At 42.3% G+C, this 24672-nt stretch overlaps 1 protein-coding gene across 1 annotated transcript; it reads left to right on the forward strand.

Annotated features, from left to right (window-relative positions):
* Positions 1–22234: 22234 nt before the first annotated feature.
* Positions 22235–23686, forward strand: LOC109807105 (putative F-box/LRR-repeat protein At5g41840). Its single transcript, XM_083073295.1, has one exon. The coding sequence runs from the start codon at positions 22839–22841 to the stop codon at positions 23556–23558; it is 720 nt and encodes a 239-aa protein (XP_082929421.1). The 5' UTR covers positions 22235–22838; the 3' UTR covers positions 23559–23686.
* Positions 23687–24672: the final 986 nt, after the last annotated feature.

Genomic DNA, 24672 nt, shown 5'->3' on the forward strand with positions numbered 1-24672 from the left:
AAAATTGCTTGTTTATGACAGCAGTCAACAGAAAAAGCCAAAAAATGACAAAAAAGGCAAAAAATTCAGAAAATCAACCGCATCATACAGAATAACTGAGCCTGGAGAGGCTTGCCGAAATAATACTCCCTCATCATATAGAATAACTGAGCCTGGAGAGGCTTGCCGAAACAATACTCCCTCATCATATAGAATAACTGAGCCTGGAGAGGCTTGCCGAAATAATACTCCCCCATCGTACAGAATAACTGAGCCTAGAGAGGCTTGCCGAAATAATACTCCCTCATCATACAGAATAACTGAGCCTGGAGAGGCTTGCCGAAATAATACTCCCCAATCGTACAGAATAACTGAGCCTGGAGAGGCTTGCCGAAATAATACTCCCCAATCGTACAGAATAACTGAGCCTGGAGAGGCTTGCCGAAATAATACTCCCCAGAGACATCTCAGCTTGCACTCTTGGGCCGAACTCCCAGTGAAAGCTATCAGCGCAAGATCAGCAAGATTCCCTAATGGAAGCATGATCATCCGAACAGAATATCCGAGTCAAAGGACTTTGACTTCCTCAGTGGAAGATAGCTTTCCAACTCGAGCGACGAGTGAAGCTAAGCCTGAAGAGGCTTTCTAAATAATACTCTGGGATACATAAGATCTTCAATCCCCATTCGCCTACTCAGAGGCACTCCTTCAAAAAAAAGAAAAAAATCAAAAACATCAACAACCATTCCCCAAGCGGAATCCGGCATTCAGCCGAACACCAAACATCAAGATAATTCGCCTACTCAGAGGCACTCCTTCAAAAAAAAGAAAATCCGAAAAGATCAATAACCATTCCCCAAGCGGAATCCGGCACTCAGCCGAACACCAAACATCAAGATAATTCGCCTACTCAGAGGCACTCCTTCAAAAAGAGAAAATCCAAAAAAGATCAATAATCATTCCCCAAGCGGAATTCGGCATTCAGCCAATCATTGAACGTCAAGATGATCCGCCTAACAGAAGAGGCTAATCAAAATTAACGACAGAATCCCCCAGCGGATAACAGCCTACGTAGAGGCAACAAAACCAAGAAAATCAAAAGAGTCACCCGAATAAGGATAACCGGGATACTCCACCAACGTCGAAAGGACGTCAGCCAATCATAAGGCATCGCTCACTTCGGAAAGAGCATCTTTGTGTCTGCATCCCTAAGGAATCAGAAATTCCCCAGTGGGCACCAACTACGCAATGGAAAGTTGGGACACAAGAACCTATGAGTAACTGCACATCCCCTAGACGGATCCCTGCGTTATCCAGCCCTCAGCGGCATCAAAATCAAAAACAACCGTCGAAGCAGCATCGTGGACTGTGGAGACAAAATCATCACAATAGAATCCCCCAGCGGATAACAGCCTACGCAGAGGCAATAAAACCAGAAAATCAAAAAGAGTCACCCGAATAAGGATAACCGGGATACTCCACCACCGTCGAAAGGACGTCAGCCAACCATAAGGCACCGCTCACATCAGAAAGAGCATCTTTGTGTCTGCACCCCCAAGGAATCAGAAATTCCCCAGTGGGCACCAACTACGCAATGGAAAGTTGGGACACAAGAACCTATGAGTAACTGCACATCCCCTAGACGGATCCCTGCGTTATCCAGCCCTCAGTGGCACAAAAATCAAAAACAATCGTCGAAGCAGCATCGTGGACAGTGGAGACAAAATCATCACAAATCCCTGGAGAGGGCAAACTCACACTGCCAACGTCGTCAGAAACACGGAGGCAGACCCTGGGGAGGGCAAACCGCAGACCCTGGAGAGAGAAAACTCACGCTACCAAAGTGATCAGAAGCACGGAGGTACGCAACCCTGGGGAGGGCAAACCGCAGACCCTGGAGAGGGCAAACTCAGCTGTCAAGGTTGTCAGAAACACCGAGACAGAGCCTGGAGAGGCGGTACTCAGCTACCCCATCGTCAGAAACACGGAGGTATGCAACCCTGGGGAGGGCAAACCGCAGACCCTGGAGAGGGCAAACTCAGCTGCCAAGGTTGTCAGAAACACCGAGGCAGAGCCTGGAGAGGCAGTACTCAGCTACCCCGTCGTCAGAAACAACGGAGGTATGCAACTGTCAAGGTTGTCAGAAACACCGAGACAGAGCCTGGAGAGGTGGTACTCAGCTACCCCGTCATCAGAAACAACGGAGGTATGCAACTGCCAATGTCGTCAGAAACACAGAGGCAGAGCCTGGAGAGGCGGTACTCAGCCACCAACGTCGTCAGAAACACGGAGGTGTGCAACTGCTAACGTCGTCAGAAACACGGAGGCAAAGCCTGGAGAGGCGGTACTCAGCTACCGAGGTTGTCAGAAACACCGAGGTATGCACGAGCCTGGAGAGGCGACGACTAATACTCAACCTGGAGAGGCTACTCAACAATTTTCCACCGGAAGACACTATAAGTCGGAAGGATGGCTTATTCCCCGGACAATTGGGTCAACTCCTTTACTTGTCAACCGGTACACCAAAAAGCCGTTTGACTAAGTAAAGGGGGGGCAGCTGTAGACCCCTAAAATTGTCCGGGTCGGAAATAAAACTCGAAGACTCTCGAAGACCGATGATGGAACTAGGTGAGGAGATTGATGATTCCTTCACTTGCTCCATGCTTAGGACCGTGAATGCTATTGAGGTTAAGACTCCAATGACTCTTTGAAGCTCCTTGAAGTGTTCTTCAATGGAGAAGAAGCCTTGAAGTGGCTCGGTTACTCCTTAGCTTGAGGTAGAAGCTTAAGGAACCAAGGTAAGGTTGAAGCACCTTTGGAGAGAACTTAGGAGAGAAAGTTCTCTTCGGTTTTTGTGACTCTTGATTTAGAGAGAAAATTCAGATTTCATTTCTCAAATTGGTCAAAAGTGTTTTACAATCAAAGAATTACAAGTTTATAGGAGTAGGAAACTTAGAGAGCAAGCTAGTCTTGACCATGGTTCACTAGGAACTATGGTTGAGTCTAGATAAACCGTCCAAGGTCAAGAGGCTTGGAGAGCAAGCTTCTCACTTGGCTTGCTTGGTAAGCTAGCCAAGGAGAAGCTTGTGCTTCAAGCTTCCAAGCTTAAGAAACTCCATGAATTTCGTCCAAGTGTGAACACAAGTGTTCACACAAGTGTGAACACACTTCTAAGGTGGGTGGCTTCTTGGAATTAATTTACTCCTTTTGATTTGAAAATGGTTAATTTGGTTTAGTTAGGTTCATTCAATGGGAATGGAACCTAGCTAAATCAAATCTATGAAAAATTAGGAGTAAAATGAGTCCAATATGAAAAATTTAGCCTAGGACCACCTTTGGCTAAATTGCTAGGAGCACTCTCTAGCTTACTAAGGACACTCTCTAATTTGCTAATGCCACTCCTACTAGAAAACTAAGAAAAGAATGTATTTCTAGGTTAGGTTAAATGGAATCAAAGTGTCCAAGTAACCTACCCTAGAATCAATATACAATAGCTACTAAAAAGGGAAATACAGTGCCTTACAAATACAAAGGCAAAAATAACCTATACAAAAGAAACTATGTACAAAACATATGAAAAGGTCTTGAAGATCATCCCATTCCTCTTGGTTCTTTTATGATATCACCTCTTGGATTCCTTGGCCTTGGCCATAGTCTATCATCCCCTCCCTCTTGAAAAGGATTTGACCTCAAATCTCGAGGGTCCTCATGATTATTGGCCATACCTACAAATATATAATGAAATTCATCAGAAGTGATATTTTCAACAAATAAATGTGAAAGGAATATCCTAGAAGGAATCCTTTCATGAAACCTAAAGAAATCTATGATACTAGACCTACTAATATAATGAATAGGATCTTCTCCTAAACATAGACTAGGTATATTTCTAAATCCTAAAAATGTGCTAAAGCTAAAACTATAGCACACTAAAGACTTAATCCTAAAAACTAAAATATCTTGCCTAAAGTACCCTATGTGGTAAGCTAGGCTTTTCCTAAAAAATAAGGAAAATACTACTAAGAAATTCCCTAAACAATTTTGGATTATATTATTTGTTGGATAGTTATGAAAAGAATTTGTCACAAGGAACCTTGAAGGTTCAGATGTTATATCCAACAAATAATATATTCCATAAATTGGGTGCATTATTGACACAACTAAGGTAGGAAGACTATCTACCTTGGGCACCACCAAGGAAGTAGCATGAGAAGTAGAACTAAAAGAAGTCCACTTCTCCTTCACAAAATCTTGAAGTTGAGATTCTTTTTCTTTAAAAATAATGGATTTGTGAATCTTTTCTTCAAGACTAGTGGCAGCGTGAGGGTAAGAGTTAAGGTCTTTATGAATAAAGAGAATAGTTTTCATAGGTTCTTTATTGACAAAGTAATTCTCTTTAGACATAACTCCCTTAGAGGATATTTCTTCCTCTTTACTCTTCCCTACTTTCTCACTTTTTCTTTTTATTTTCATTTGTGTTTGATCCTCAGCCACTTGTTGAGGTGAGAGAGGATAAAACACAAATTTCTTTTCCTTATGAGTGAAGGTAATTTCATTAGTAAGACCATCATGTACTGTTTTCTTTTCAAATTGCCATGGTCTTCCTAACAAAATATGACAAGCTTCCATTGGTACTATATCACATAAAACTTGGTCCTCATACTTCCCAATGGAAAACTTGACCTTCACTTGTTGGTTAACTACTATGTCACCATCCTTATTAAGCCATTGCAAATGATAAGGTTGAGGATGTGGCATAGTAATTAGACTCAACTTTTTAACCAACCTAGTGCTACAACAGTTGCACCATGAACCACTATCAACAATGAGAGAACAAACATTATTTAAAACATTACATCTTGTATAAAAGATGTTCTCTCGTTGTGATAGGGTACCACTAGGTTGATTATGAAGGATTCTCCTAAGCATTAGGAGCTCTCCTTCATAAGGATAAATTGGCTCCACTTTGGACCTCTGAAGCTTTGTTTCAACCTCACTCTCACTAGAAGAGGAGGTAGTAGTCTCTTCTTGACTACTATAAGTGTCATGCCCCCTTAAGATCATAACTTTCTTTGTAGGACATTGAGAAGCAATGTGACCTCTCCCTAGACACTTGAAACATTTAATATCACTAGTCTTTGTGCTAGTGTGTGGAGTGATGAGATCTCTATCCTTATCTTTATTTTTCTCTTTCCTTTTAGCCAATTCTTTGGAGGGTTCTGAAATAATTTTCTTTTCAAAAGGTTTTTCTTCCTCCAAGTAGTCTTTCCTAAGAGATCTAGAGTGGGAGCTTTCTCTTTTAGAAGATTTTCTCAACATTTGTTGTTCTACCCTTACACAAAGTTGGACCAAGTCATTTAGGTCCCTGTAGGGTAGTAGCTCCACTTGGTCTCTAATCTCTAAATTAAGACCACTTAAGAATCTGGCTACTGTAGTGGCTTCCTCTTCTCTTATGCATGCCCTCATCATTAAAAGCTCCATTTGTTGTCTATAGAGTTCTACATACATATCTCTTTGTTGAAGCCTTTGGAGCTTATTCATAAGCTCCCTACCATAGTAAGAGGGAATGTGTCTCCTCCGCAATGCACTCCTAAGATCATTCCAATATTGGATAGGTGGATCATTGTGGAGACGTCTTTCTCTTTCCAAAGAGGTCCACCAATACATTGCATGCCCTTGAAAGCTAAGGGTTGCAAGAGGGACTTTTCTTTCTTCACTTACCCTATGGCAAGCAAAGAGTTGTTCTACCTTCATCTCCCAATCAAGGTAGGCCTCCACATCATCCTTCCCAAAATATTGAGGGAGATCCACCTTGGATTCCCTAGTTTTAATAGTTCTTCTTGGGGGAGGTTGATAATGGTTACCTACATTAAGGCTTTCATTAGGAGATGTGTATTGTGAATGTGAACTCCTACTCTTTTTCCTATGTTTTCTCATATCTTCTTTCAATTTTTCTTCCTCTTGCTTTAAAATTCTCAACTCTTCCTCAAGATAAGCAAGATGTCCTTCTCTTTCAATTCTTTCCTTCTCTCTTTCAATGGATTCTTGCTTTTTCCATAGTTTAAGTGATTTGAGCTCTTTAGTGATATAAGAAAGACTTTTTGGAGAGCCATCACTTTCACTATTGGAGGAATTTTGAGACATTTTAATTCAAGAGATATTTTCCACACAAAAATAGTTTTTATGAAAATAAGGTTTTGGAGTGCTTTAGACTTGGCACTTAGAGGTCTAAGAGTACAAATTGAACTTTGGAGGGAGGTGAGCTACTAAAGAGCCACTTAATAACCAAGCCTCTTCAAGTAAAAATCTCTAAACCCCCTTGTACTTTTGTCTTGCACAAAACAATTTTTCACAAAGAACTTTTCTTAAAGGAAAAATAACAAGCAAGTGCCTATGTGTACAATTTATAAGATGCTTGAAAACATAAAGAGCAACAAAACTTAAATTGCTTGAAAACTTAAATGACTGAAAACATAAATTGCTTAAAACATAAATTGCTTGAAAACTTAAACTAGACGTTGAAAGCAATTAAACCTAAGTGAGAGCTTGAAAGGCACCAAAGACCTTCAAGGACCACTCTCACAAGTACTACACGTGATTAGCTATTAAGAGTTCTTAAGGAGAGATGGAGATACACCAAAGGCACTCCAAGACACTCCTTAATAAAGGCCTTGTACAAAAAATTTGGAAATTAAAAATTACAAGAAAATGAAATTCAAATTTTCTTCAAATGAAATGCAAATTCACACTCCAAATGAAATGTAAATTCACAATCAAATGAATTTAGTGGCTGTACTTTAATTTCAAAGAAAACAAATTGCCACTAATTTAGAAACAAATTTAGCAACGGATTTTGTGAGGAAAACTAGTTTTGGAACCAAAAATTCCGTCACTAAATTAGTCTCTAATTTTCACAAAAATTTTTTTTACAAATGGTATAACTTCTTCTTGCTCCAAATCAGCCACCAATTGCAGCCTCACAAGGTGTTTCACTCCTCTCTTTAGAAGCAACTTTGATGTTAGTCACTTCTAGGTGTTTCCAAGAGCCTAGCCACCAAGAGAGAACAAACTCCCTAAGCAACCACCAAAGCCTTCAAGTGGATGTCCTTTGCCTTGGCCTCCTACACCTTTCAAGAAGCACTCAACCACCTTCAAGACTGAATATTAGTGCTAAAACTGAAAATGAACAATTTAGAATGGCTACACCAAGTGGTAGAAGAAAATGAGACAAGACTAGAAAGAGTTCCACAAATTGACAAGCAAAAATTAAGGCAAATTTGGAAGCTAGTACACACATGAGTAACCTAGGAAAGGCACTAGAATGGATTACAAAATTAAAAGCTAAGATTATGAACAAAAACAAGACACAAATAGGTGGCTGAACCAACTAAAAATGTAAGCAAAAATTCATCAAAACCGAGAGCAATTTAAGCAAAATTTTCACTCCTTTTGGCTTTTTCTTTTGCTTTTTCTTTCTTTTCTTTTTAGCAAAATATTTTTCTCTTATTTTTCATTCAATGTTCAGGAGTTTTGAATGCCTTTTGATCACTTAGGAGTCTCGGTTTTAAGGTAGAAAAACTGCAGCAAAAAATTTGACACAAAACAAGAGGTGTTCACATGCAATTTTCAATTAGTGCTACACAATTTTGTACTATTTTTTGTCAAATTTTTAAGCACTCTTTCTCTTGTTTTTCTAATGCATTTAAGACACTCACACCTCTGTTTTGGTTCTGTTTTAATGTTCAAAAAAATTTCAATAAGTCTCAGCCACACAACATACTCAAGGAAAACCTAAGAGGAATTAGTGTTTATGAATTTTTTTGACAAAACTTTTAACAAGACATAATAGAAACCTAACTCTAAGAAATTTGCTAGGACTAATAGCAAATTAAGAACTCAATCATGTAAAACAAAAGCACATATGGTGAGGTACAGATTCAATAAGAAAAAATACACAAAAATTTCGGACTCAATCAACACAACACAAAAACTAGGTCAAAACAAGCTAGTCTAGGAATCAATGACATTCAAAGGACTACACATGACTCTAGACAAAACATATGATTCAAAAACAAAATCTAACTCAAAGTATGTTGTCCAATCACGGACACATGTGAATGAATGGAGAAGACTCAAGCAAATACAAAAATGCACAAGTTCAAGAGTACCTAAAAGCACAAAACCGAAAATGATTCATAAGAATAGGAACAAGCAAACATGAATCATTTACTTCATACTTGACATATAGGATCCATCAAAAATTGTATTAGAACTAGATCCATGCAGCAAACAAAATTTTAAGACATAGAAAAGGAAGAATAGACAACACGGATTCAAGTAAGAAAAGTTAGAAACAAAAACCTCAAGAGCACTAGGCTCTAGATACCAAAAATGATGGAACTAGGTGAGGAGATTGATGATTCCTTCACTTGCTCCATGCTTAGGACCGTGAATGCTATTGAGGTTAAGACTCCAATGACTCTTTGAAGCTCCTTGAAGTGTTCTTCAATGGAGAAGAAGCCTTGAAGTGGCTCGGTTACTCCTTAGCTTGAGGTAGAAGCTTAAGGAACCAAGGTAAGGTTGAAGCACCTTTGGAGAGAACTTAGGAGAGAAAGTTCTCTTCGGTTTTTGTGACTCTTGATTTAGAGAGAAAATTCAGATTTCATTTCTCAAATTGGTCAAAAGTGTTTTACAATCAAAGAATTACAAGTTTATAGGAGTAGGAAACTTAGAGAGCAAGCTAGTCTTGACCATGGTTCACTAGGAACTATGGTTGAGTCTAGATAAACCGTCCAAGGTCAAGAGGCTTGGAGAGCAAGCTTCTCACTTGGCTTGCTTGGTAAGCTAGCCAAGGAGAAGCTTGTGCTTCAAGCTTCCAAGCTTAAGAAACTCCATGAATTTCGTCCAAGTGTGAACACAAGTGTTCACACAAGTGTGAACACAAGTGTGAACACACTTCTAAGGTGGGTGGCTTCTTGGAATTAATTTACTCCTTTTGATTTGAAAATGGTTAATTTGGTTTAGTTAGGTTCATTCAATGGGAATGGAACCTAGCTAAATCAAATCTATGAAAAATTAGGAGTAAAATGAGTCCAATATGAAAAATTTAGCCTAGGACCACCTTTGGCTAAATTGCTAGGAGCACTCTCTAGCTTACTAAGGACACTCTCTAATTTGCTAATGCCACTCCTACTAGAAAACTAAGAAAAGAATGTATTTCTAGGTTAGGTTAAATGGAATCAAAGTGTCCAAGTAACCTACCCTAGAATCAATATACAATAGCTACTAAAAAGGGAAATACAGTGCCTTACAAATACAAAGGCAAAAATAACCTATACAAAAGAAACTATGTACAAAACATATGAAAAGGTCTTGAAGATCATCCCATTCCTCTTGGTTCTTTTATGATATCACCTCTTGGATTCCTTGGCTTTGGCCATAGTCTATCAACCGAAGGAAAGTCAGCCGAAAGGACTCCTGGAAGACCCTGGAAGACCCTAGGATGATTCTTCATAGGTTTAGAAGTCTTAGAGTAGCTTAAAATAAGGATGTGGGAGGATTGGAGCTCAATACGGCCTCCTAGAAGTTCAGTACGGCCGTACTGAACAATTTGAACTACAATACGGCCGTACTGAAACCAATACGGCTGTACTGAAGTTTTTGAACTTCAGTACGGCCGTACTGAATTCAATACGGTCGTACTGTAGTTCAAAACTTCAGTACGGGTATTGATGTCAGAGGCCGTACTGCGCCTCACTCCTATATATAGGACGTCATTTGGACGTCATTCCACACATTGGGACACTTTTTCCATACTTTTGGACCCTCTTGTTGAGTATTCTGGGGTTTTTGAGCAGTGTTCTGCCCTAGAAGTCTCTCCGAGAGCCAATCCGACGAAGTTCTTGAGTTCTGAGCATTTAGCTTGAAGATTCGAACTAGTCGAAGGGAAATCTTTTCGATTTCCATAGTAAAAATTAATTTTTAGGGAAGGAGGGAGCAAGCGTGTAGTGGGAAGGAGCGCCAAAAAGCCTCCTAACGTCTGTTTAAATATATAAAAGCACGCTTCAAAGGTTTCTTTTTCAAAATCCTTCCTTTTACTGCTTTCTGATTGTTGCATTGCATATTTAGAATTTTCATCATGTAAATATTCCGCTTATAATCGTTTCTAATAAATAGGGGTAATTTAGTAATTTTACACTGTTATTTATGAAATAATCCGTCATAGGGAACCCGAAAGGGGCGTTGTGGGGTGCTAACACCTTCCCCGCACGTAACCGACTCCCTTACCCAACTCTGGTTGTAATGGCCAAGGTTGATTTGCGAAAATCAATTGCCTTATCCCTTTTTCCAATGTTTTGAGTAAAACATTGGTGGCGACTCCAAGAACCCTTCTTTTTGCGAAAACCACTAATCCATGGAGGGTCCCGCTTGGGATTAACATGGATTGGTGAATCATTTAATAAAATTGTTAGTTCGATGAGGTCTCAATTTGAGAATAAGTCGTTCTAACAATCCATCATTTTTCAAACCTTTAAAAAGAGTCCAACCATCGTCGCGAATGCCAAGGTCCGTTTCGGCGGGTGGCGATAATGATATGTTGTTGATCACTAGGACTAGGATAGATGTTTTCGAAGTTGCTCATCCCATTGTGTGGATTGAGATAGTTGTGGTGCTCTGAGAGCCCAATTTGTTGAAAAACCCTCCTTGGAAAGTTGTCCCTTAGAGTGGCCGTTGTGTTGTTCTCCTCTAGGACTTAGTTGATCCCGTGTGTTGGCAACGTCGAGGCACACGTGTATAAAGCGACCACGGTATAGGGGCCAGGTCGAGCTATACCGATTACAAGCGGCCAATTTGAGTAAAGTACAAAGTCGAGAACTTAGTTCCTAACCGAGTATCAGAGGGTTGTGGTATTTGGAGGATAGTCGGTAGGCTAATCCCATAGGTGTCTTAGTTAAGCTAGCTAATGTCGTGGTAGGCCTAAATCCAGTTGTTCTATCCTGACATAGTACTATACTTCCTTGTTTAACTGGAAAATCTGAGAAATCGTGAAGTTGTGGATTGATATCCAAATTTGTTTTTTACCTAGCAAGCCCAAAAAGGTTTTGTGGTGTCGGTTCGGTAAGACGTAGCCACTTAGACTGCTCACCCATATTGTAGGAGATCTCCGAGTTGAAATGTCTGACGACGCATAAGTTGTTGATGAGTTGAATTGGTGTTGATATGAGTTGTATATATATATATATATATATATATGTTGTGTTGTGAAGCTGTGATTGAGTTGTGTGTTGCCACGTGTTGTATGTTGACCCTGTTGAGAATGATGATAGTGTTGTTATGTTGAAAGTTGCTTAATTGATTATATGTTGATTCTTTTCACTAGCTTACCCTTGCATGTTTCCATGTAGTTTGGACTGCAATGATCATACTATGTATGGGAACAGAGCAGAGATATGTTGGAGTTGAGCACTAGAGCAGCCAGTGATGCTCGAAGTTAGATGTTCTTTTGTAGTCTCCCGGTTGTGGGTAGACATTTTGCGTAGTTACTTGTAGATAGTTGCTAGACAAGCAACATAGTTGTATATATATATATATATATATATATATATATGAGATGTTCTTACATATATTATATTACTGGCTTCAGTATATATTTATATGTGTGATTAGTGTTGTGTCGTGAAATGAGACGGCCATGGTGAGTCGTTATATATGATGCTCTCTAGAATAATCATGCTCAACATAATTACAGTCACGTCTAGCAAAATCAATTGCAGGTTTCTAAAATTATTATCACTTGACCGACCCTAATGATTATTAAAAGAAATTGTTTAGATTTTGTTCCGGCCAAAAGGTGGACTAGGGTTTTTTCCTAGGTCAAGCCTCAAAGCCAGAGCATTCAAGAGTGTAATCTGCCTTCTCAACTCTAGGGTTTTGGGTTTTATGGTACGTCGTTCATGGGCCTCTTGGGCCCCGAGAATGAAGGGATTTTCCTAATCGTTCTTATCACTAGGGCACGGGGTTAGCGGGGCTGAGTCTAGTCGGGTTATGACCGACTGGTTCCATACTGAGGGTCCAGTCGGGTTACGACCGACTGGGTCTATACCGAGGGTCCAGTCGGGTAAATGCCGGGTAATAAGAGGAATCGAGTTTGCAGGTCGAGTCGGATTGTGACCGACTATGTCTGTGCTGAGCCTTTGGTCGGGTTAATGCCAAGTGGAAGATCATGGTCGCCCTATTGCCGAATAGAAGACCAGGTTGGATTACGACCTGGACGGCACACTTGCCTTCCAGCCTTGAGCCTATGAGGCGTAAAGGCTAAAGTAGTTGCTCCCTTCGAATGCTCTCGGCAATAGGCCGACATTGCCTATCGGGAAAAAGCCGAGACAGTACACTTGCCTTCCAGCCTTGAGCCTATGAGGCGAAAAAGGCTAAAGTAACTGCTCCCTTCGAATGCTCTCGGCAATAGGCCGACATTGCCTATCGGGAAAAAATCGAGGCAGGATATCGCGTAGCACCATGATTCCCTAGAAGCTGATAAGACGTGTCTCTTCACCTTACTCGAGGAGGGACGTGTATTTATTGCAGAGTTGCAGGGGTGCGAATGATGATTGTGCCACGTGGCGGCGCCTGTTATTAAAGTTAATGCAGTGGGTCCCATTTTTCCTGTAGGTTAAAGGTCGCAACGTTCTACGCGCGTTGTGACCCTTGGTTGTTTCCTCCACGCGCGTCCCTTGGTCTCTTATAAGTAGGGGCTGCCTTTATTTTTTCTAACTCATTTGCCTTTTCATTCCGCTCGCATTCTTTTCTCCAGCGATATTTCCCCCCTTTTTTCTTCGTTTCCTCCCGGTGGTTCGTGGCGGACTTGTGGTGTTTAGAGAGGAAAAGTGGTGTTTGTGTGACCTTAGGTACGCCTATTTATTGTGCTGTTTGTGCATCATTTTGGTTGCTTAGTGTATCTAGGTATTTAGGAATCCATGGCATTTCTAAATTACAAGGAAGTTTACAATTGGGTAAAAGATGATGTCTTGAAATGTCATTCTTGCATAAACTCCTAGGCTGCTATGGAGAGTTTCAATAGTGAGCATGTAGTTGCCCGTGGTATTGATAACATCCTTGCTTGTGAACCTTGCGTAGATGGTGAGCCCGTGTGCATAAGTTCGTCTTCTGAGCATTTTACATTTTGTTATGTTACCCTTATTTCGAAGCTTAAGGTAAGGTGGCCTTTGACCGAGTGCGAGAAAGGAGTCCTTAGGACCTTGAATGTCGCCCCAACTCAATTTCACCCAAATAGTTGGGCCTTTGTCAGGGGTTTTGAAATCCTGTGTTCTGGACTCGGAATAACGCCGACCTCGAGTAAATTTTTTTTATTTTTTTGAAGGCCGAATATCCAAACGGAGTAGTTGGGTGTCCGTTAGTAGTGTCTCGGGGCGGGGGTTGTTGTCTCTTTTTCAGTCGTCCTATAAGGACTTTAAAAGGTCATTTTTTCGCATTTGGTGCTTGCCCGGTCACGAAGATTTACTTGAGGGGTATCCTCTTTTCTAGAACCAGCATCCGACCTCCTTTGGTGGGCTAAATCCTGAGTCACTCCCAGAGAATGACCGAGAGGATGTTAAAAAACTTGAAGACTTGAAAACTCTTTTCAACACCACAAAACTCCTAGATCTAGAAAATAGGCCCCAAGAGTTGAAAATATATATAGGTACTTGCGCTTGTTTGAATGTTGAAATTGTGTATTCCACTTTTGTCTCTGTTTTATTATTAATTGTCGGGTGCTTTTTTGCAGAAAGAATGGCCAGCTTGGGTACTCGGGAAATGATGAAGTTATGGAAGCAACAAAAAGCTTCCCAAGTCGTCGGTGTAAACGAGTCGGTCACCGAGAGGGTTGGCGTGGCTGAGAATCCTGTGACTTTGGCGAAAAAGGTGGGTGAAACTTCGTATAAGCGTCACCGTGAAGCCGATAGGCCAATCTCGGTGGTTAATTTGGATACTACTATGGCGTCTGAAGGGGATAAAGGCAACGAGGAGGTTCAATCAGCTGAGAGGACTATCAGTGTTTGCCTCGGTGAGAATTGGGATCCGGTGAGTCACGACGCCGACCGTGGTGACGTGGCTTCCTTCTGGGATGAAAAGTTCAATCACAGCGCCCATATTCGTGGGACTGACCTGCTGGAGGGAGATCGTGGGGACTTAGAAAAAATGAGTGCTTTCTCGATTGCTAAGGGGATCGAGTCCTTGACGAATCGTCTGTCCGCCCTCTCACTTGTTAACGAGGATAAGATCCGTGGGTTGGTGCGCGAGACTAAGTTACAGGGGAAAAAGATCTTGTCCCTTGAGGAGAGCTTGGTTAAAAGCAAAGCCGATTTCAAATGAGTGTCAAATGAGCGAGACAACTTACTTGAAAGTCGGCGTGGCTTTGATGAAGAGAAGAAGGCTTGGGCTTCCGAGAAGGCAACCCTTGAGATAGCTCTGGAGGAGGCTCGACTTGCTCGAGACAAGAGCGCCGATGCGGCTCAGGTCTTTGAGAATGACTTGGCCTTGGCGAAGGCGGAGGTCGAGAAGTTGCAGGTTGATCTCCAAGCTGTTAAAGTGGATTCGCTGTAAAAGTTTATGCAGGGCTTTGATGCTGCCACGGGTCAAGTGAAGTTCCTCTATGCTGATCTCGACCTTGGAAGTCTCGGCTACTTCAATGAAGTCGTGGATGGCGAGCTCGTGGACCCCCCGAAAGATGATTGATTTTGTACTCTTGCACGCTTGTGTTTGTTTTTGTGTTTTTGGCCTTTTGCATTATCCTTGTAAACCGAACAACTATGTTTTGATATGAAGTACTTTTCTTTTGACTTTGTGTGTAAGTAGAGTTAGAATACATACTCCGTGTTTAGAGCTTAAGCGCTTGTTTGGCTAAAATGTGGCAAAATTTTGCTAAGTTAGAAATTAAAATTGATGACCGGATCGCCCAAATGCCAATCATAAAATATGGCAATAAATTTGCTAAGTTAAAAATCAAAATTGGTGACCGAATCGCCCAAATGCCGATCATAAAATGTGGCAAAATTTTGCTAAGTTAAAAATTAAAATTGATGTATGGATCGCCCAAATGCCGATCATAAAATGTGGAAAAATTTTGCTAAGTTAAAAATTAAAATTGATGACCGGATCGCCCAAGTGCCGATCATAAAATGTGGCAAAATTTTGCTAAGTTAGAAATTAAAATTGATGACCGGATCGCCCAAATGCCAATCATAAAATATGGCAATAAATTTGCTAAGTTAAAAATTAAAATTGATGACCGAATCGCCCAAATGCCGATCATAAAATGTGGCAAAATTTTGCTAAGTTAAAAATTAAAATTGATGTATGGATCGCCCAAATGGCGATCATAAAATGTGGCAAAATTTTGCTAAGTTAAAAATTAAAATTGATGACTGGATCGCCCAAGTTCCGATCATAAAATGTGGCAAAATTTTGCTAAGTTAGAAATTAAAATTGATGACCGGATCGCCCAAATGCCAATCATAAAATATGGCAATAAATTTGCTAAGTTAAAAATTAAAATTGGTGACCAAATTGCCCAAATGCCAATCATAAAATGTGGCAAAATTTTGCTAAGTTTAAAATTAAAATTAATGACCGGATCGCCCAAATGCCGATCATAAAATGTGGCAAAATTTTGCTAAGTTAAAAATTAAAATTGATGACCGGATCGCCCAAGTGCCGATCATAAAATGTGGCAAAATTTTGCTAAGTTAGAAATTAAAATTGATGACCGGATCGCCCAAATGCCAATCATAAAATATGGCAATAAATTTGCTAAGTTAAAAATTAAAATTGGTGACCGAATCGCCCAAATACCGATCATAAAATGTGGAAAAAATTTTGCTAAGTTAAAAATTAAAATTGATGACCGGATCGCCCAAGTGCTGATCATAAAATGTGGCAAAATTTTGCTAAGTTAGAAATTAAAATTGATGACCGGATCGCCCAAGTGCCGATCATAAAATGTGGCAAAATTTTGCTAAGTTAGAAATTAAAATTGATGAATGGATCGCCCAAATGCTGATGGCAATAACTAATGAAAGAATAATCCAAGTTTTGAATGTGGAGTGCAAAAGGTCGTCCATACACCGATCTGTGCTACCATTAAGAAATAATCCAAGTTAAAAATTCAATGTCATGTGGGATGATCGCCCCATTCCGAATCATTTTGGTGAAAAAATGATCAAGTTACAGCATCTAATGAGTTATTTATACTCGCCCAGTCGGATTTTTACCAACAATCATGAGTTTCAGTCTTCGAGTTATTTATACTCGCCCAGTCAGACTTTTGCCGACAATCACGATCAGTTTCAGTCTTCGAGTTATTTATACTCGCCCAGTCGGACTTTTGCCGACAATCACGAGTTTGTCTTCGAGTTATTTATACTCGCCCAGTCGGACTTTTGCCGACAATCACGAGTTTCAGTCTTCGAGTTATTTATACTCGCCCAGTCAGATTTTTGCAAACAATCACGAGTTTGTCTTCGAGTTATTTATACTCGCCCAGTCAGACTTTTGCCGACAATCACGAGTTTCAGTCTTCGAGTTATTTATACTCGCCCAGTCGGACTTTTGCCGACAATCACGAGTTTGTCTTCGAGTTATTTATACTCGCCCAGTCAGACTTTTGCCGACAATCACGAGTTTCAGTCTTCGAGTTATTTATACTCGCCCAGTCAGACTTTTGCCGACAATTACGAGTTTGTCTTCGAGCTATTTATACTCGCCCAGTCGGACTTTTGCCGACAATCACGAGTTTCAGTTGCTTCTGTATAAAACATCAAAAATCATATGAGGAATAATGATATTCATTGAATAGACGAATTATTGAACTGTGGTGCCTCGTTAAAAACCTTCTCAGCAAAAACCCCTCTTATTTTTACGAGGAAAAATACTGAGTTAGGAAAAGAGTGCACCTAATACAAAATAGAAAGAAAGACTAGCTATAATAGAAACGTAAATTGGCCGCGTTCCAAGTTCTCGGTATCATCCCTCCATCCAAGGTCCTAAGTCGGTAGGCCCCATTGCCGACTACGTCATCAACTTTGTAAGCGCCGACCCACTTAGGTGATAACTTGTTCCTCATCTGTGTTAGCTGAGCACGTTTCAAAACAAGGTCTCCTACGACGAAGTCTCTTGGAACGACCTTTGTGTTGTACTTGAAAGCTGCTCTTCTGTGGGCTTCCACTTGATTTATCCTTGCTCTCTCTCTTGTTTCGGCGATCAAGTCCAAGTCAACTCGTCTTCCCTGGTTTGATTCCTCTTCAAAAAAAATTGTGGTACGTACTGAGGGTTCCGCGATTTCAATCGAGATCATGGCGTCTATTCCGTACACTAAGTTGAATGGAGTGTCTTGGGTCGATGAATGAACTATTGTGTGATATGACCATAGCACTCGGGGAAGCTCCTCCACCCATGAAGCGCTTGAGTCTTGGACACGCTTCTTTAGTCCTGAGAGAATTACCTTGTTGGCCGACTCCGCCTGGCCGTTAGATTGGGGATGTTCGACGAAGGTAAATGTCATTCGGATGCCGATCTCGCGACAGAATTCACGGACTCTCGTACTTGCGAATTGTGTCCCGTTATCCGATACGAGCACCTGGGGAACGCCATATCTGCATACTAAGTTCTTCCATAAAAATGTCTTCACCTTCTCCGCTGAAATGGTCGCTACAGGATCTGCATCAATCCATTTGCTGAAGTAGTCCACAGCCACTATCAAGAACTTCAACTGTCTCACTGCAATCGGAAATGGACCGAGAATGTCAATGCCCCACTTGTTGAATGGCCAAGGAGACAAAATCGAGTGGAGTCGTTCAGCTGGGGAGTGGTGTAGAGTTGCATGCCTTTGACATCCATCACATTTTTGAACCCAATTGACATAGTCATTTCTCAGACTCGGCCAAAAGTAGCCTGCCCTCGCCACTTTGTATACCAGAGCTCGTCCTCCAATATGACTTCCACACATTCCGCTATGTACCTCGTCCATCACTCTCTACGCTTGTGACATGGTCAAACACCTTAGAAGGGGAAAGCTGAAACCTCTTCGATACAATCTTTCATTGATAACTACGAACCTGGCTGACTCCCTCTGTATCAGTGACGCCTCCTTCTTGTCCTCTGGCAATTCCCCCCTAGTCAAGTATGCAATGTACGGTCCCATCCATGAATCGAGCTCTTCTTGGATGAAAAGAACACTCCCTTGTGGTTCATTAATACTTGGTTGCGCTAAGGTCTCTTGGATGACCGACCGGGTGGCTCCCGGCTTCTTTGTGCTAGCAAGTTTGGAGAGCAGATCGGCCCTCGAATTTTGCTATCGTGGTACGTGGTTAAGTGTGAACTCCCGGAAATTTTCTGATAGGAGCTTGACTTTTTCCAAGTACTTTGCCAGTTGAGGGTCCTTTGCCTGGAAAGTGCCTGCTACCTGCCCCGTGATCAATTGAGAGTCACTTCGTGCTGATAAACTCGTCGCCCCCATTTCCTTTGCCAATGCCATGCCGGCCAACAATGCCTCGTACTCGGCCTGGTTATTGCTTGCTCGGAATTCGAAGCGCAATGATTGTTCTAACAAAATTCCTCCCGGTCCTTCCAAGTCGATCCCTGCTCCACTTCCTCCAAGGTTTGACGCTCCATCCACTGATAGAATCCACTGGGTCTCTCCGACCTCGCCCTCATCGGCGGGAGAGGTCAATTCCATAACGAAGTCGGCTAGTGCTTGAGCTTTGATTGCTCCTCTCGGCTCATACTTGATGGAGAATTCTGATAGCTCGACCGACCACTTCATCATTCTACCAGCCAGATCGGGTTTCTGCAGGACCTGTCGAATCGGATAATCAGTTCGGATTACCACCTCGTAGCTCTGAAAATAGTGTCTTAACTTCCGTGCTGTAACTAGTATTGCAAGAGCCAACTTCTCAATCTTTTGATACCTTGCTTCTGCCCCCTGTAGGACCCTGCTTACAAAGTAGATAGGAGCTTGTGAACCGAACTGACCGCCCGATCGGAAGCCGATATGTAGATCAACAAAGGGAGGTTCATTCGTGGTTTTGTTAGGATCGACGGTGATGCCAGTGATCTCTTGAGTTCTGTGAAAGCTTCTTCACACTCGGTCGTCCAGGCAAAACGATCATTCTTCTTTAGACATTGGAAGAGTGGCAGCGCCTTATCGGCCGACCTGGACAAAAATTGAGATAACGACGTCATTCTTCCCGTTAGTTGCTGGACTTCCTTCACCGTGGACGGACCCCTCATGTTGATGATGGCTGAGGACTTTTCCGGGTTTGCTTCAATGCCGCGATGAGTCAGCAGGAAACCGAGGAACTTTCCTGCCTGGACCCCAAAAGAGCATTTATCGGGATTCAACTTGAGCTGGTATTTGATGATAGTGTCAAACAGCTCCTGCAAGTCGTCGAAATGTCGATTGATGCTTTCCGACTTCACCACCATGTCGTCCACATAAGCTTCCACGTTCTGACCTAGCTGATTCACAAGGACCTTGTCCATCAGTCGTTGGTAGGTCGCCCCCCGCGTTCTTTAGACCAAATGGCATGACCCTATAACAGAAATTGGCTTGATCGGCTATGAAGGCGGTCTTGTCCTCGTCTGCGGGATGCATTCGGATTTGGTTGTACCCCGAATAGGCATCCATAAAGCTCAGCAACTCGTATCCCGACGCCCCATCCACCAGGCAGTCTATGTTTGGCAATGGGTACGAGTCCTTCGGGCAAGCCTTATTAAGGTCGGTGAAGTCCGTACACATTCTCCACTTCTCGCTACTCTTGCGCACCATGACTACGTTCGCCAACCAGGTCGGGTATTGGATTTCTCAGACATGTCCTGCCATCACTAACTTTTGTGTCTCTTTCGCGATCGCCCTTCTCTTTTCCTTGCCGAACTTCCTTCTCTTCTGGATCACCGCCTTCGCGCTAGGGTTTAGAGCCAGTTTGTGGCACAAGAAGTCTGGATCAATGTCGGGCATGTTGCTAGAATGCCATGCGAATGCCGACACATTGTTTTTTAGAACCCTGATTAGCTTTTCTTCATCCTCAGGGGTTAAAGACGTGCCTATCTTCACGTTTCTCCCTTCCATCACCTCCACCTCCTTGAGATCTTCTGCTGGGGCGGGTCGTTGATCAAACTGTCCCATCCTAGGGTCCAGCTCGATGGAATGAATGTGTCTTTCATCCGGTGTGGTGTATAAACGTCTCCTCGCCTTCAAACTGTCCGAGTAGCACTTCCGGGCGACCTCCTGGTCCACCCTGAGGATTCTGACCTCTCCATTTGGCAACGGATACTTTACTTTCAGATGCGCAGTTAACACAATGGCCCCTAGTTTGTTCAGCGTAGGCCTGCCGATGAGTATGTTGTAGGACGACTGAGCATTCACCACTAAGTACCGAATAGTCACCGTCTTCATCTGTGAACCTTGGCCGAATGTTGTTTCTAAATCGGCGTACCCCTTAGCTATGACCTGATCTCCTGCGAATCCTACCAGGGTTCCCGCGTAAGGCACCAATCGGTCGTTGGGGATCTTCATTCCCACAAAAGCTTCCCAAAAGAGGATGTCGGTCGAACTTCCCTGGTCGACGAGGACACGCTTCACATTATAACCCATCACTATGGTTGAGATGACGATAAGATCGTCCTCGTGAGGAGCTACCCCTTCATAGTCGGCATCCGAGAATGAAATTTTCGGCTGAGTTGATTGGCGGGTTTCTGACAGTGACAAGTCAGAGCGCGTGTACCTTTTCCGTGCGGCCAAGGTGACGCCTCCTCCTGCAAATCCTCCCGCCACTGTATTGAAATCCCCATGGACTGCTTGCTGATGGATCTCCGACGAGCTTGCTGGGGTGTCCTTGGGGGGAGTTCTCTCTCTATGCCTATCCCTCCTTGTGTCGTCCTGCGTACGCTGGTGTCGCCTCTCTGACGAGCCTTCTTCCTGTTTTCTCGCCACGAACTTTTTCAGGCATCCCTCCTTGATCAAGCGTTCAATCTGCCTTCCTAGGACGAAGCAATTTTTCGTAGAGTGTCCGTGAGTCCTGTGAAACTCACACCAGTCGGTCTTGAAGGGACCCAATTGGCGCTTCGTCACTGCTGGAAATTCGAACAATGTTGCGCTATTAACATCATGGAGTATCTGCCTCCTGCCTCCTAGGGACGTTGAGTGGGGTGAACTTCTCCTCGTCGTTGGTACGTGTCCACTCGCCCCTTGGACGACCTCCCCGATCGGCCTGTCGGTAATTGCCCTCCTTCACGTTATAGCGGTCGCGTCGCTTATTCCAGTCCAAACGCGGTCGAAGATGTTTGCTGCTCTCCTTATTACTTCCTCCTGGCTCCTCTCGGCTCTCAGCAGCCCTTTTGTTAACCTGTCCTTCCTCCGTCATGACCGCCATGCTCTCATCCAAGGATGCTATTCTCAGGGCGACTTCATTGAACCTTTGCAGAAAATCTTTCAACGACTCCTCCCGCTGCTGTTTAAGGTCGAACAAGTCCGACGTGATCGGTGGCTTCTTCTTGTTAGCGGCAAATTGGGCCATGAAAAGCCGACTGAAAATATCAAAATCGGTGATGGATCGGTCAGGGAGACCACTGAACCAATCGAGCGCCGCCTTTTTGAGAGTCCCCATAAACAATTTGCAACGGACTTCCATGCTCCCTCCACAGATCAGCATTTGAGCTCGGAAGTCCGTCAGATGCTGACTGGGATCCTGGGTTCCATCGAAAGGTTCCACCTGGGGTATCCGATGGTCCTTGGGGATGATCTCGGCTTCTATGGCTTCCGAGAAGGGTCGAAAATCCCTAGGGACTTCCATCATGATGTCTTCTTCCATCGTCCTGGTACTAGCTGCTATTCTGGCCTGCATCTCATCCGCTCGTCTCCTGATCTCCTCGTTTTCTCGTTGAATGGCCTCCTCTCTCTCCCTGGATCGCGCATTCTCCTCCCTTAAGCCATTGATCATGGCCATCATCTCTTCCATAGTTGGTGGTTGCGAGTTGTTGTTGTTATTGTCGCCTCTCGCCATGGTAAAGTGTAGGTTTTTTGTGTTTCTTGGGGCGTAGGAAAAGTTTCACCGTAGCCCCACGGTGGGCGCCAAAATGTTCCGGCCAAAAGGTGGACTAGGGTTTTTTCCTAGGTCAAGCCTCAAAGCCAGAGCATTCAAGAGTGTAATCTGCCTTCTCAACTCTAGGGTTTTGGGTTTTATGGTACGTCGTTCATGGGCTTCTTGGGCCCCGAGAATGAAGGGATTTTCCTAACCGTTCTTATCACTAGGGCGCGGGGTTAGCGGGGCTGAGTCTAGTCGGGTTATGACCGACTGGTTCCATACTGAGGGTCCAGTCGGGTTACGACCGACTGGGTCTATACCGAGGGTCAAGTCGGGTAAATGCCGGGTAATAAGAGGAATCGAGTTTGCAGGTCGAGTCGGATTGTGACCGACTATGTCTTCCAGGTCGGATTGCGATCTGGACGGCACACTTACCTTCCAGCCTTGAGCCTATGAGGCGTAAAGGCTAAAGTAGTTGCTCCCTTCGAATGTTCTCGGCAATAGGCCGACATTGCCTATCGGGAAAAAGCCGAGACAGTACAGATTTAAAGACATATTTAATATTTTTTCAATCAACTATTTTCTAAGCCTTTACGAATTCTCTCGACTTTCCCCCTTCCCTAATTTCATGCTTTGACCGACTCTATGCGAAACCTTACATATTCTCCACTTTGATTTCCGTTCCCCTAGCTGTAAACGCATGCATCCCTTCTATAACTTGAAAGGATCTTCACTGCTTCCATTTATTTATTATTCAATTCATGAGTGTAGAGAATGTTTCCAATGTCAGATAGGATTAGCTGTCTTCCGGACACTCTTCTCATCCACATTCTCTTACTCTTGCCGATCAAAGAAGCTGTTGCCACAAGTGTTCTCGCTAAGAGGTGGAGGCCTCTATGGCTCTCTCTCCCCACTCTTCACTTCAACGACCAAAACTATTTGCAAAACAAAGATACTTATTCCCGTTTTCTTCAGTTGGTATACACAGTTATGCTACTGCGAGATGCGTCACAACCCATCCAAAGTTTTAATCTCGAGTGTGAGTCTCCTCTTTGTAACACTTTTATTGTCAACGCATGGGTAACGGCTGCTATACAACTCAAAGTTGAGTGTCTCAGCCTCTCGCTGTCCTCAACGGTGAACTTGCCCAGTTGCATTCTCACTAGCACAAACCTTGTGGTTCTCAACTTAAAAGGGTTAACTGTGAAGAGTGTTTCTTCTGTTAGTTTACCTTCACTTAAAACACTACACTTGAGATGGGTTCGTTTCCTTGAACGGAAATTTCTTTTTGAAGTTCTTTCTTCATGTCCAGTTCTTGAGGATCTACTCATGAGCTTTGTGCTTTTAACTAAACAATCTTTGGGTGGACAGATAAAATCGTTACCAAAATTGATCAAAGCAGATATTTCTGAGTGTGATTTTACTATTCCTATCGCAGAATTTTACAAGGCGGAGTTCTTGCGCATTGAAGTGGTACGTATATATATGTACTATAATGAGTAATGAGATTAATTTGTAATATGTTTTACTTCATTCTTAGAAAAACAATTGGGAAATGACATGCCATTGTTTTCTCTTGCGATGAATGCATGCAGGGATGGAGTTTTTTTCTTCATCGGTCTGGTTGTTGCGGTTTTTCCGAAACCACTTTTTCCCATTTAACCTACTTGGATCTTATCTTTGAGTATAATTATAACTGGGGTTTGATAATTAAATTGCTGCATCGATGCCCTAATCTTCAAGTTCTTGTAATTGACCAGGTTTGTGGAGCCTGTATGAAGATGATTAATATTTTTTTCTGACAATTTTCTTCTTTTATGTTTTATGGTTGACTGTTTTTGCAGAAATATTTTGGCACCATAAATAGTTGGGAAGAAAGTTGGGTATATCCGCAATCTGTTCCCAACTGCCTTTCATCACAACTTAAAAGATGCTCTCTCAAAAACTATGATGGAAGGCAACATGAAGTTGGATTTGCAAAATATATTATGCAGAACGCAAGAGTTTTATATGACCTGACAATTCAGAGTAGATCTTCAGATTTGGAAATTAAGTTCCGAATGATTAAAGATTTATCAACATGTCCAAGGATTTCAGCTACGTGCGAACTTAATTTCCTTTGAATGATAGTGTTAGATTCGGGTCTTATGCAGCAGTTATTATTAGTGAATATGTGCTTTTTGATTAGTTTTTCAATGTGTTGCTTTATAGAACTTGTTGTCTTTGGGTTCAATTAAATATTGATACGATGTGTGCTGTGCATTCAAGTAAAGCTCTTTTCATTATTGTAAGTGTTTATGATCCTTCTAACAAGCGCTTATGTTACAATGCTACCGTGACAGAAACACAAACGTCTAGGTTTTGATTTCTAGCTGTCATGTCTGTGCCTCCACCAAATTGGTCCATACAAAAAGAAGTTTAAAATATATTCATATATCAATAATTAGCATCACCCACATTGGTAGTGTAACCTTTGCAAATTGTCTTTACAAGTTTTTCACTATAGTGTTGTAGGAAGGCTGAATCATACACATGTAATCAAGCCTATGAAGTTTTTAGACACTGAACTATGAAGGTTATCTGTGATTAGTAACTTCAAATTTAAACAGAAAGAAGG

The sequence above is a fragment of the Cajanus cajan genome, chromosome 4 (genome assembly GCF_000230855.2).
Source record: "Cajanus cajan strain Asha chromosome 4, NIPB_CcT2T_4, whole genome shotgun sequence".
NCBI classification, from domain to species: Eukaryota; Viridiplantae; Streptophyta; class Magnoliopsida; order Fabales; family Fabaceae; genus Cajanus; species Cajanus cajan.